This window comes from Lepisma saccharinum, chromosome 17 (genome assembly GCF_977018435.1).
Source record: "Lepisma saccharinum chromosome 17, izLepSacc3.1, whole genome shotgun sequence".
In the NCBI taxonomy this organism is placed as follows: domain Eukaryota; kingdom Metazoa; phylum Arthropoda; class Insecta; order Zygentoma; family Lepismatidae; genus Lepisma; species Lepisma saccharinum.
The window spans coordinates 27,704,298-27,718,424 of record NC_139245.1 but is presented as its reverse complement, the minus strand read 5'-3'; the positions used below and the strand labels follow the sequence as shown (position 1 = coordinate 27,718,424).

General features: G+C 36.9%; 1 protein-coding gene across 1 annotated transcript in view; it reads right to left on the bottom strand.

The window, feature by feature from the left end:
• The window catches only part of LOC146001640 (CD109 antigen-like), a 127,074-nt gene that overhangs the window by 15,695 nt on the left and 97,252 nt on the right, over positions 1-14,127 (bottom strand). The window contains exons 16-22 of the mRNA XM_083139220.1: positions 12,704-12,934; positions 11,245-11,376; positions 9,998-10,166; positions 8,026-8,290; positions 4,544-4,730; positions 2,279-2,418; positions 1,113-1,249 (exon numbers count right to left, since the gene is read on the bottom strand). Of these exons, the coding sequence (XP_082995346.1) occupies positions 1,113-1,249; positions 2,279-2,418; positions 4,544-4,730; positions 8,026-8,290; positions 9,998-10,166; positions 11,245-11,376; positions 12,704-12,934 (1,261 nt within the window). The remainder of the gene's footprint in view (positions 1-1,112; positions 1,250-2,278; positions 2,419-4,543; positions 4,731-8,025; positions 8,291-9,997; positions 10,167-11,244; positions 11,377-12,703; positions 12,935-14,127) is intronic.

Sequence of the window (14,127 nt, the reverse complement as noted above, 5' to 3'; positions counted from 1 at the left end):
ATACCAATGTGAAACATTAACAGTTTAATTAGAGGGATTACCTCCCTCCTTGGTTGTTCAGTCCACCACAAATGTGGATTTTTGTAGGTATTTAGGAGTGTAGCTGCCCCTCATCCCTCTGCTACACTCATTGAGCTAAAAATTATTTTAATTAATATTTAGGCTCATGTTTTTAAAAGCTACAAGGGCAAATCAAAAAGTATTTTCCCCTATTTTTTTTCAGCCAAAATATTAGTGTGATTAAGAAATACACTCAATACAATAGGTTTTTGTTGGAATGTCCCAACGTTAACTCTCGGCTGCTCCACGGCACAGCGCTCCTGTCAGTTTTCAAAGATGGCTGTAGTACTCAACACGTCCACGTTGTATGAGCAGTGAAGTGTTATTCATTTTCTGTGGAGCAAGGGACGAACGAACGCCCATCAATAGGGAATGCAGCCGGCATATGGGGACAAGTGTGGTGGTTGTGTTGTGAGTTTGAAAATGGCCGAGAAGACCTTCATGACAATGGTGGTCGGGGCATCCTTGCTGACAATGGAAAACATTGCTCACGATCTTCTAGAATCGCTGAGGACTACTCCTGCTGGATTTCATGCCACGAGGTGACACCATCAACGCTGACAGCTTTAGTGGCACACTCTCATGTCTACGAGCTGCCATCAGGAAAAAGCACCAAGGGATTCTCGATGTGGACAATGTGGTTATCCTCCACGATAACGCCAGGCCTCATGTGGCAAACAGGACCATCAACAGACTTCAGTCATTTGAATGGAAGATTCTGGAGCAATCACTGTATAGTCCAGACCTCGCCCTCAGTGATTTCCACATGTTCAGTCCACTGAAGAAGGCAGGACAGAGGTTCATTTGCAACGACGAAGCGAATACTACTGTCCGGATGTGGTTCCATGATCAACTGGCCAAATTCTACAACAGCAGCATCCAAACTAGTGATGCAATGGGACAAATGCCTGACTATGTGGTGACTATGTGGAAAAATAGTACAAGGTACATAGAACAATTCCTATATTTTGATTTCCCTTTTATTATTTTGCTGAAAAAAAAAATTGGGGCAAAGACTTTTCGATTTGTCCTCATATATTATGCACAAATACCATCTCCGTCCAAGCTCCTCTTATGTAGCTTGTTGAAAGCACTTTCTTTTTCAGCACTATCACTTATGGTAAGGGCATATGCAGTAATAGCAATTTCATAAGCATCTTGCATGTTCGGTAATTGTCTCTCCAGGTATCTGAAAGTAAAGTGGAGGTAGTTAATAAATTTTGTATATTAAAAAGTGAAGAACAAATCATCAAAACCTATTATAACAGTAGGGATGCCCCAATACCAAATTTTTACTAATACTGACATAAGAAAGTCAAACTTTAGTTCAGATTCTTCTTAAGAATGCATGTAACCATTGATGGCTTAAGTAAGAAAAAATATTTATCTAGAAATGCATTTTAAAACTAAAGCAGTTCATGAATTTTGTTTTCATAATCATAACAACAAAATTACAGAAATGTCGGATCTTCATATTAATATTCATAATATTTCATTTCATTTAGTAAGACATTAATTTATGTACAGATACGTGTATGCCATTATCAGCTTAAATTCACTATCAACCAAAATTATCCCCATCCCTACTTCTAATGTAGTGATTTTCTGTTAGAATGAATAGAGTATTGATCTAATGTAAAATGTTGGACATGTGGTAAAGTAATAGGTAAGGTAAAAATGTGCCTTCATGGCTCGGGGAACTTTATCGTTGAACTTTACAGTCAGACATGCAGTGAAGAACTAAATGATATAATACATTGGTTTACTTAATTAACGATAACTTTAATGGATTTTTGCCTGTTTTCAAGAAAGCTGTAACAAAATGATAGAATTGTGTTCTCAACTTACAGAATATTTATAGAAATATCATATCAGTAAAATATGATACATTTACTAATGTTCTAATATTGACCAAAACTTAGAGAATTATTGATTAACTACCACATCCTTATTAAATATAGATTTTATGAAGTGTCTTTCAACATTCACTAAGAGCTGATGTGATTTTGCAGACTGTTTTCTGCATCAAACATGCTTTGTCGAGTTATGCAGTAATAGTTCGGCCTCTTGCATAAGATTGGCACAGGATTCACTACTAATATCAATACATTTTTACTTTGACAATTTTTTTTTAATGAGACTAAATATTTATGGGTCTGTCATCATAAAGGGAAAAAGCATTGCATCATGCAATTGTACATTAATGGCCAAAACTTACTTCATTGCTAGTAAACGTGAAGTTGACGCTGCAGTACGGAGATCTCCTGGAATCATTTCCATTGTCTCCTGAAGTGCTATGAGGACGTGGGCTGTTAGGGTTATGTTGCGATATCTGCCTTCCTCTCCTTCCCTTAGTGACTGCAAAATATATTGTGTTACTTCAATTACAATATGTATTGTGTATGTTTGTGTGGTGCATTCATTTGTAGTAGGAAACATCATTTCTAAGAATTTATGCCTGTCACCTCAGTGGCTGAATACTTTGAGTAGTTAACTCATGATCATGCTGTCAAATATTCCAGATTTGAGGTCCATCCATTCATCAATTTTATCTAAGCGTCATTCATCCTCATCGTCACACTTAGCCAAAGGTAGCAGAGAAGCAATGCAAAATAAATACTAAGAATATACATGCAAGTAATTAATATTGAGGCTTCTGAAAGCTAGGCCCAAAGTTAGGTGTGGGGTTGGGTGTGGAGGGAGACCATGGCCTCAGACCCTCGGCTGCAAAAGGGCCAACACTGGTGAGCAAATGCTTTTAAAGAGGCCACTAAATAAAATAAATGTAACTGATATTGACATAATTTGGTCTAACTTGTAAAACTAAAATTGTATATATCAGCTGTCTGCAATGGGTTGGGGAAGGGGAAAGGTCTATGAGTATAAATCCAGGCCTGCTGAAACAGGGTGTCTACCAGTCAAGAATGGCAAGAAATCAACAGATAGGTCAAGAAAGTCAAGAAAAAGTAAGGAAATTATGCTTTTGGTCAAGATTTTGTGCTATTTTCCACAGCATAGTGAATTATATTGTTATATACTAGGGCTGAGCCGATACCGTTGCCGATGTATCGGTATCGGAAAGTATCAGTTGAACAGCCGATACTTTTCCTGCACTTTGGTCATTCACGGTGTATAATTATCCTAGAAATTATGCAAAATTCAAACTTTTATTTTATTTTGCAAGAAAAGTGTATTTTTTATTACATAACATATTCTGATGTAATTCTTGAATATTCTGAACCAAATTTATTGGTAAATTGATGCATATAATCAGAGAATATTAACATACCAATACCTACTCAAAAAAACACTACTGGATTTACTCAATGATGCATCCATCAAATCAAACACTCACCCGCACCCACTTTAAATACAAATGGGTATACAGTCGAACCCAGAGTCTTTACATTCCCTGAATTGGAAGATGGGATACAGTTTGGTGGCTGCATTACTTTATGCATTGTACATGTTGCTCACACACTTTATAATCCTTCACTTTGTCAGTCCAAGATGACTACGAGTTCGTCTATTCCTTTGGCGTTCAGCTTCTACCAAGGTTTGCGAACTGCACGACGGAGGTCACCTGCCGACAACTGCCTCCTCACTTTTTTGGTTGCTTCGGTGGTTCTGAAGTATACATCATCTGGGGCATCCATCCATGAGATTACTTTGCTTTCTTCCACCAATCCTAGGCCTCCCCGATGGCGCAGTGGTAGCGTCGTCGCCTTGTAATCAAGGGGTCCTGGGTTCAATTCCCGGTGGAGTCACATACTGGTTCGGATCCCACTTTAAACTGTAGGTCCAGTCCCGATTAGCCTTACTGTGCATAAAGTGGACTTAAAACAACAAATCAAATCAAATCTTCGACCAATCTGTGACATGCCACCAATTTTTGTTTTCCCATTTAAATGGTTGATGACCGATCGGCCGACACAAACCCAGATGCACAGTTAACAACAGCGCACCTAGCGGCAGCCAGAGAACTACAAACAAAAGATGCATGCCAATCAACAGTACAGCAAGTTCCAACAAGGATGGTGGCAGTGGCCACTGAAATTAATCGAAAAAGAAGAAAAAACAGCTTCGCGGATAAAAGTGAGTACTAGTTTCTCCGTATTAATACCAATATTGATCAATATTTTGAACAAATTTTGATTATTGCAATTGTAAAAGTATTGGTATCGGTATCTGTGGGAATCGGTAAGAGTATCGGTATCGGCTCAGCCCTATTATATACCTGTACTGGGATTTGACAAAATTGATTATTTGTAAATCTAAATTTGTGTTGAGTTCTGGTTATGATTTGTTCATTTTGTTTCTCAAGAATTAGAATTACGTTCATGAATGTAATGTGTACCTGATTAACATGATGTGTGCTTGGACATACCATTGAACATCTAAAGTGACATAAACAAATACATATATAAAGAGTGTAAACTAAAATGAAGGAAACACAACTACTCCAACCTTTTGATTAACATACCTTTCCATTCATTTTTGGGTCCAATGGGTGTTGATACCATTCTGTCTCGTAAAAGCTTCCATTTTCTGTTTGGTAGTTCAGCAGCCACTCAACACTTTTGGTCATGATCCGAGACTCAATGTAGAAGTAGTTTTCCCAGTCTTGAAAAGATGCATATTTGAACACTCTGATTGCCCATGCAGTTAACCTGAAGTGAATGGGCAAAAGCAACAGCTTCAACATTAAACTGAAGTGATCTTTTTCATTGGTGACATTTAACATTAGGACACACTGTTAGCAATTTTTTGTGCATCATTTGTTGATATTAAGGTTGGGACAGATTAATCGGTACTCTATTGGTTGACTGATTGATTGACTTGTTGTTTTAAAGTCCACTTTATGCACAGAAAGGCTAATGGGGAGTGGACCTCCAGTTTAAAGTGGGATCTGATCCACTGTACCATGTGCCTCCACTGGGTATTGAACCCGGGACTGGTACTCTATTAGTGTTGGCCGATATAGTCATATCAGTAAAATTACCGATAACCTTACTGATTTGATATGTGTATAAATAAATAACTTACTATTTAGTGCATTTTGCCATTTTGTTTTTTTATGGATATAATCATATAATCTCCATTCCATACAGGGCCTCCCCTATGGTGCAGTGGTAGGATCGTAGCCTTATAATCAAGGGGTCCCAAGTTCGATACTCGGTGGACGTATAGTGGTTCAGATTCCACTTTAAACTGTAGATACAGTCCTGATTAGCCTTACTGTGCATAAATTGGACTTAAAACATGAACTCAATCAATCCATTCCATACTTTTTTTTAAGTGGATGTCTAAATATGCATTGCAAAAGCCTGGTTCATGCAGTAACTTACTAGTTCATCTAGTAGCATACATTTATTAAAGACATCAATGAACCATTTGAAATTTTACATCAGATCGGTGGAATATAAGTTATCAGTATCAATAAATTTATATCGGTACTACTGTATCAGTACCAGCCAAAATATTTGCCCATGTTGATATACTTCAATATTGTATCCTAAAATTACATGTAATTATTTTCGGACACAATATCATTTCCATTCTAGTACTTTGTATTGTAATCTGCAATTACAGAAATATTTCTTTTACACATACTTCCATTATTTCTCCTCTCCCACTCCATTGGAAGGCAGGACTTTGGCTACAATTTGCCAATAAAATTTCTGAGCATAATATGCATGTTTTTCCAACATTTTGATCTTATGGTTAACATGCACATCGTCCATACGAGAATAAATATCAGCTCCCCTAACATCTTCCGCCACCAATAATTGAATAACTGCAAGCTGGGCCTGTTTGGATGAATTTTTGTCACGACCATAGGCGCCGACTCCACGGGGCTTGGGGTGGGGGTCGGGGGCTCCAGCTAATGTTAATGTTGTTGGGGCAGAGCCCCTCAAATAATTATGCTTAAGAGGATCTAATGTATTATTTTGCTTCTCTTGTAAAGTTTACTCAGAATTGTGCCACATGAACTTAACTTTAAATACACATTTGAAATGTTCTACACCATCAACTTTGGGGGGCTGAGACCACTAAAACACCACCTTTTTTATGACCGGAGACAGCAAAACACATGACTTATTACTATATATTAAGTATATAATTATGAGTATTGTTAACATTTTTACTAAAAAGAGTTTCAAAATAACAAGGTGATATGACAATTATAATAGTATGTTGTTTAGTGAATTCTGAACAATTTGAGGTCGTAAACATGACTTTCAGGCAATATTGATATGTACGATATTTAGTTATCCTCGAAATTTCTTCCTCTAGTCCAAAGAATAAGGGGAAAATAATTCTATAGTCTTTGAGTTTATTTAACACTGGCTTGCAGTAAAGTACGCAAGGAAAGCTTATGAAAAGTCTGTATTGCGAAAGCGGGAATGGCTATGATCAAAGGCATTATTGCTAAAGCATGGCATGCTGTGTGTTTATTTATTATTGCAAAATTAAATTTAAAAAGTAAAATATTGTAGCAAGAACAAAAAAGTAAAACTATTTTCTGCGATTTGTGTTAGCATTTATGTAAATAATTAAATAAAACTGTTAAATATTGTAAATATTCGTTATTTTTATGGACACGTCAACACTAAGGTTATTCGCACCTGTCACATGTCCTTTCTTTACAAGTCTGTTGCGGACATTAAAACACACCCATGCCTTCGCTGGGACTCAAACCTGAGACCTCCGGATCAAAGAGAGTTGAATCGACCACCCAACATGCTCGGCTACCGAGACTGGTATAAAACTGTTAGGTTGGCCTCTTAATGTAAATACATAGCCTACTTTTCAATAAAATTGTTAATTGTTATCTATAAAAACAAATGAGCAGACACAAAAGACATAAAAAGACTTTGAAACATTTTCTAAACATTTTTCATGTTACATTTCATTTGCATGAGGAATATAATAGCTGCTTAAAAACTGCTATACGAAGACGTAATTTTTATTTTTAAAAAAGGGAGGGAGCGAGTCATTCATTAATTTATTTCAGTGATCAGAGCCCCCCAATAATTTTGACAAGTCAGCGCCCCTGGTCACGACTGTATGTAGTCAACTAGCTTCAGCACGTGCTCACAGCACACTAACACTGTCTGGCGTTAACAGCTTGCATCTTGACATACAATGCCATGTACTTGTTCAAACACAAAGCTCTTTTGTTTAAACAACGACACTAAAGCAAGAGTCTCACTTTCACTTAGGCTACACCTTTATACATGACACATAAATTAACTACAAGTGCACTAGATTTGTTTTTAACTTGCGAGACTTGCAGAATACTTCAAGTTTGATGCAGTATCAGTGCTGAATCAACACTCGATAATAAATAAAAGGTTTCTATGATAACATTGTTTGATTTGATGTGTATTACTTTGCTTTTCTGCCACTTTTGGCTAATTACGAAGATGAGGAAGAATGGTGATATGACAAGATAGATGAAGGGACAGTCACAAACACATATGGAGAATATAACACAATTCCTACAGAGGATTATAGTGGCTGCAGGTTCAGGCACCAGAGCCTCACTCGTCTGCAAAATACAGTCCAGAGTGTACTACGTGGAAGTAAGATTGACATTTGGGTGTCTTCAGAAAGGGTCACAGGAGCTGTGGTGGTGTAGTCGGTAGGGTGTCTGACTGCCACGTGGGAGACTCGGGTTTCATTCCCGGGGTGGGTGATCTGAGGTTGGAATTATTCCGGCTTTATCCCTGCATAAAGTGGCTCCGGGGTTTGCCCAGCCTCAAATCAATGGGTACCTGGAGGTAAAGGTGGCCAGAGCATGGTGCTGATCACATCACCTCCAAAATGGCCAGGTCCCCAAAATGTGCCTTCATAGCAGGGTGCTATATGCATGGGAACTTTACTTTATCTTAGAAAGGGTCACCCCTTACATCTCTTTGATGATAAAAGATAAAAACAAAATTGAAAGAAAATAATTACCATACACTTGGCTCAGATGTATCCCACATTTTGAATGCTCCAGTTGTATTGTACCGTTTCATTGCCTGTGCAAAAATGGCATTCATGGCTTCCAGAACCTCTTTCCCAGTATCCCATTTAAGTTGGTTTGTCAGTCGCAGGTAATGTAATGTCCACACGTTGGCTGCCAAGTCAAATATCCTGGCCTCAGTTCCCTTGGCTTCTCTTCCCAGCAATGTACTTGTTGTCACTGGTATCTCAGGAAAGGCAGGCCCAATCACATCACCTAGGAAATAAATTTATCGGAATCCATGTTAATGTTTGGGATCTTATATTATTATGTTATTATTTAGTATTACTGTTCTGCCATTGTTGGTTAATCGCAATGACTAGGATGATAGATAATTTGTTGAAGGGCCACTCATAAAGAACATGGTTTGAATATAGGAACTCAGGTGAGAAGATAGGCAACCACTTACTTAATAAGCTCTGCCACTCAAGCAACAGGTAAATCCTTGCATTACAGGTTATCATGATGGCATTTACAGTACCTTCCTGGTGTTTGAGGCTATGGTATGTTGTAAAATTTATATCTTACAAATGGGACAGATTAATTGGTACTTTATCAGTACCAGTTGATAGTATCATATTGATATGTTTACTCTTAATTTGACTGGTGCAATATTTGAATAAATAGGCTCTTCATTGAAAATTCTTGTAATTACCCACAAAAGTAAGAAACCAAAATCATGTGCTCTATTTTTAAATGCATTTTTTTAAAAATAATTACTTTATTTTGCTATGTCAGATTTCATCAGAACCATATAGTATTTAATTTTATAGTTTTTCTTACCAATAAAAATGACCAACTTTTTCAAAGGTGAAACTGAAGGTAATAACAGAAAAAGGAATATCCATGTCTAAAACTCGTATAAATAGCATCTGTTGAGCAACTAGTCAACCTCTGTGGCAGAGAGGTTAGTACAACATGCTATCATGCCACGATCCCAGGTTCGAATCCTGGCATGGGTGTTCTTTGTGAGCATCTCTTCATCAATTTCATCATGTCATAACTCATCCTCATCTCCACAATTATCCAAAACAGGCAGAAAATCGAAGTTATATAAACCAAATCAATCAATCAATGTCGAGCAACCACATTTGTTTTAAAATAATTTGCCAAGATTGGTTGCCATTGTACGATCATCATAACAAAAGTTACTCTTAACGAGTTTATCATTCTGTTCATAACGAATGATAAACTGGAGTTACCACATTGTAAAACTTTATTAATAAAACACATATCACATATGGCATTTCACAAACATGTTGTGTATGTTCAGATAAAACAGAGCAACTTTAAATTCGGCACACAGAGGAGATGTACTACGTACAATTTTCAGCAAAAAATGCAGGCTCGACCAGGATTCGATATTTAGAATTTTAGAAAATTCTATGTAGTACATCTCCTGTGTGTGCCTAATTTAAAGAAGTAACCATCTCTATACTGGGAGGAACCAGGCAATGTCGACGTCTATGGTGTTTCAAAGGCAACAGATCCCATTGCTGTAGCACTAGCAGAGACGATTCCACATGGGTAAAACAGTGGCAGCAAAAAAATCAGTAGAGGCCAGGCTGGCTCGGTAGCTCAATGGTAGAGAAATAGCATGGTATGCCAGAGATCCAGGTTCGAGTCCTGGTTGAGCCTGCATTTTTCGCTGAAAAATCTATGCAAACTGATCAAGAATGTAGATGATGTTAAGTCAAATTGCAATGAACATGTCCAAGTTAACGGTGTTATTGTATAATTTAAATTGATAGCACAAACACAGTTGAATTCTCTTATTACACATATATATATTGGTGTAAGAAGAGCATTATTTAAGAAAGGTATTTTCTAACATAAGATGGTATCTACTTTAAATTATATTTTAATGCAACTTGAATGTAAGTTGAAAGTTCTTATCAAGAAAGAAGAGAAAGTATCACTTACCAACCAGAGTCACTCTTCCATTTGGACTTCCATAAATATACCGTCTCCACTCATAATATGGAACTATGGGGGATTCTTCAACAAAAATATCCATGTAGCGTAATGCTATGGCTCTGTTCTTCAGATCAAGGAACACTGAAGTATGCTTATTGATTGGTGCTCCTTCACCCTAAAAGAAATAATAATAATACCGTAATAAATTCTGTATATCAAAAAAAAAAAAAAAAGGGTAAAGTGCTCCCCTGTGCTTAGCACAACGCCATGAAGGCGTATAGGGGGTGTGGGGGTAACGCCCCACACTTTCTTGATCCGGTCGTGAGTGGGGGTGATGTGATCAGCATCATGCCCCTGACCGCCTTTACCCCCCAGGGTTTCCCCCAGGTACCCATGTCATTCGACGCTGGGTGGGCGCCGGGGCCGCTTCCATCGTTAGAAAAGTTCCCGGATTTGAACCGGCCGGGGATCGAACCCGGAACCTTTAGCATGGTAGTCAGACGCGTTACCGACTGAGCCACCGCAGCTGTATATCATCGTAGTCATATTTTCAAAATGTTTTAGTTTGAAATTTAATTCAGATTTTGTAGTTGCAAGTGCATACTTCTGCTCCATCCATTATTTTGGACCCATTTCCAGATCCTTTCTTGGGAAGTTCTCAGAAATTAAATAATTAAAAAGGTTTAAAAAGTTAAACAAAGGTGACTAAAATGGAAAGGGGAGGATCATTCTAAAATGTAAAAGTTTGGGTGACCATGTCAGTGGAGTCCTGCTACAAACCACATTTTTCAAATTGCGTACAGTGGCTATGCTGACATTCAATAAAATGCTCTAGTTTGGCATTTTAATTATATTTTATCACTTTACTGTTTGTCTAGGTTATTTTTAGCAAAGATGAATGAACTGATAAAGTAAATGAGAGAACTAATGAAATAGAGTACTTGTATATGCATTGCCAAATATAGGCTTGCTTCATCAGCTTCCTCTACCTTTCCTACATACCCGTTTCGTTTGTGTTCATTTGTGAAAATCCTTGGTCTAGAGGGTTGAATTACATATCAAAGCTTGTAATGTATTTTTAACCACAAAGATATGTTTTACTTTATTAATACATTTTAACCATTTCTTAGCTATTTATTAAATTTTTTTAGCTATGTGGCATATTACATTATAGTACATAGCTAACAAACTCAGTTTCACATTTATGCATATATAATGAATTTCATCCATTAATATGTAGACTATATACTTACAATTACGTTTATCGTGTGGGAGACCTCATTCTTTCCAACTTGGGTGAAGGCTGTGACTGTAACAGTAACTTCTCCTTGCCCTACGAGGGGACGAACAGGCATTGATACTTCTTTCTGACCTGCTGGTGGTAACTGAAAATATAAAATTTCCCACACTGCTTTCATTTCTGTAATGTACTGTCAAGTTATTTTTTTCCATGCTGGTAAAGAGAATATTTCACAGGTTTCTCAAACATATTCTCGTAATGTTCATGATAGCTATTTTTCTGAACAAAGAACCACACAATATGCTTTCATGTTGTGAAAAATTGCACAGAAAACAGCACAGTTTCCATAAATTGAAGTTCCAAAACATGTTGCTCAATGCAAACTTGTAGAAAATAATAATTCTGAGTCACTTGCAAAAAAAATAATAGTTACCAATACATTTCAATGACTCGGTGCTACTGTTAGTTATATGTTGGTGGATGTAGGCCTATTAAAATTGAATTGCTCGGGTATAAAACATGGTAAGTGACATTTTGGTCATTTCTGAGTTCATTAAGAAAAAAGGTTATTAGAAGCTATACTGTAGATAAGCTGTTTTCGTGTTGTGTTTACTAATTTCAGAAGGCTTCACTGAAGCCAATGCAAATTGTATGACATGGCAATTTCACTCGAAAATTGAAGGATGGCACATTTTACTTTGTAACTCAAAAATACCAAAATGGCACTTACCATGTTTTACACCTGAGCCCTTCAATTTATTCCCCTACATTAATGGTCAGAATGGCCCATTTTGTTTCCATTGTCACCATGTTCTACTACAAAAATCCACCACTGTGTACATTTTCATTCTGCTAGAAAAACCACCACTGTCTATATTTTACCTCGGCAGTTTCATAATTTTCACTACCTCTGAATTACTTGGAGAGAGATAGCATACATAATATATTTTCTGGGTTTTTGGCTGTGATACCTCCCCCCTGTGTTGCCACTAATAATAATTATTTATTTCTTTATGTGATACAAATTTATTGTATCTGCAAGAACATTTTAAAGCATTCAAAAAAAAATCTTTATTGTGCTACTTAAGCAGAGTACACAGACAAGTTGAAGCTGTACATCTGTGTGTATCTTTATATTAAGATGTTCCTCAAACAACTTTTCACTATAACTTTGTGTATTCTTAGCTAACGTTGCTGTTCAAATGCACATTATAAATAACTGCTAGACTTTCATCAACATAGCTCCATATATATGTTAACAAAATGTCCTATTGACAAAATGCAGTCTAGGTCTTTAAAAAGACCATGTAGAAGAAACAAATTATACTATAGTAAATTATAATATAAAATGATTTTATATAAATTATTAATCATTGTTTACAATTTTTTTTGTCTTTAATTTTAGCATGATAAGTGTTACTTTATTTGCACACAACATAGTGGGGAAAAAATCACAAGAAGTAGTAACTTACATAAACCAAATGATGGTGTTCGCCACTTGTAAGTCTAGCATTGTAACTGGTCACTATCCCATCTTGTTCCACATTAACAAACTTGTAGTCGGGAGATGAATGAAGAATTACCACAACCTCCATTTCATAATCCTCCCTGTTAAACAGCAAGAGACGAAGCCCAATTTGTTCGCCATGATGACAATAGTCTGGTGCTTCCACCTGGAGCATGAATGGTCTCTGACTCGCATACTGCAAGAAACAGGCAAAAAATACATAAAAATTGGCAGCATGACAAGTAAATGCAGGATTCATTGCTTGCTTTCAGTACGTTCCAATTGTTTCAGTTGAAGTAGAGATGCACTTCTCCATGTACAGGTCTTTACTAGCAAACAATAGACAATCTTTTTTATTTGAGAATTTCTGCAAACTGTTTATTGTTTATTTTAATTCAGATTTGTTGTGGAAAGCCATTGCAATTTGTGTTTTCAATAACAATCAGGATGAAATTATAACAACAATAATAACTCGTTATGCAACAGCCCTTGCAGACCAAGGCCAACTTACCGACTGTGAACGTCAACCCTTCTGCCAAGATGGGAGATCATTCAACCAGTTAAGGGGCGATATGTGGTCAACATGACAAATCCCATCATTATTGTAGGTTTCCATGACTGGGTTACGCTACTCATTCGTAGCTCTCCAATTTCCTCACTATGATGGGTGACCGGCCACCTGTCCCACACACTGGCCAAAATCTCATTAGATAAATTGTTATGCTTCTACCCAGGAGACCCGAATCTGCACACATTCCATAGTCCAAGCCCAAAGCCTTAGACCACATAGGCATGGTGCGGGACCAGATTAAAATTATTTTTTGTAAATGTATTTAAAATTGCATATATTTTCCAGTTCTGTAATAATCGGTGTGTTTCATACAAGAGGTGTCCAGGGGGCATTACTCCTCTTCTTAAATAGTAAATTAAACAATTTGCACTGTTAAATTGCTCTCTAAAATTAATGGATTACCTCTTAAGGAACAATAGGGAAACGTTTTGAGAAGTTTATTGGTATTGTTTTTAATTGTGGGTCTTTTTTTTCTATTTTTATGTCATAAATGTTTATTTGGTATTTTAAAAAGGAATTGTTAAGTCGTTAAATGCCTTACCCTATTAATCATGTAGCCAATTGGTTAGCACACTCAACTTTGGTGGAAGCAGTCCCAGGTTTGATCACTGGCGGGAGCCCTAAAATTTAAGCAGACCCAGCATCGAGAGGACAATTGAGGAGCTACTTGAAAGCAATCATCATAGATTTTGATCTAGAAAGCCACAAAACAGCAGCGAAGGGACCTATGCTGATCAGTGACAGAGAACGGATTTATATGTAGTAAAAATGTGCTAAATATGTACTTGAAATTGTAAAGATTTGCCTTATTAATAGTA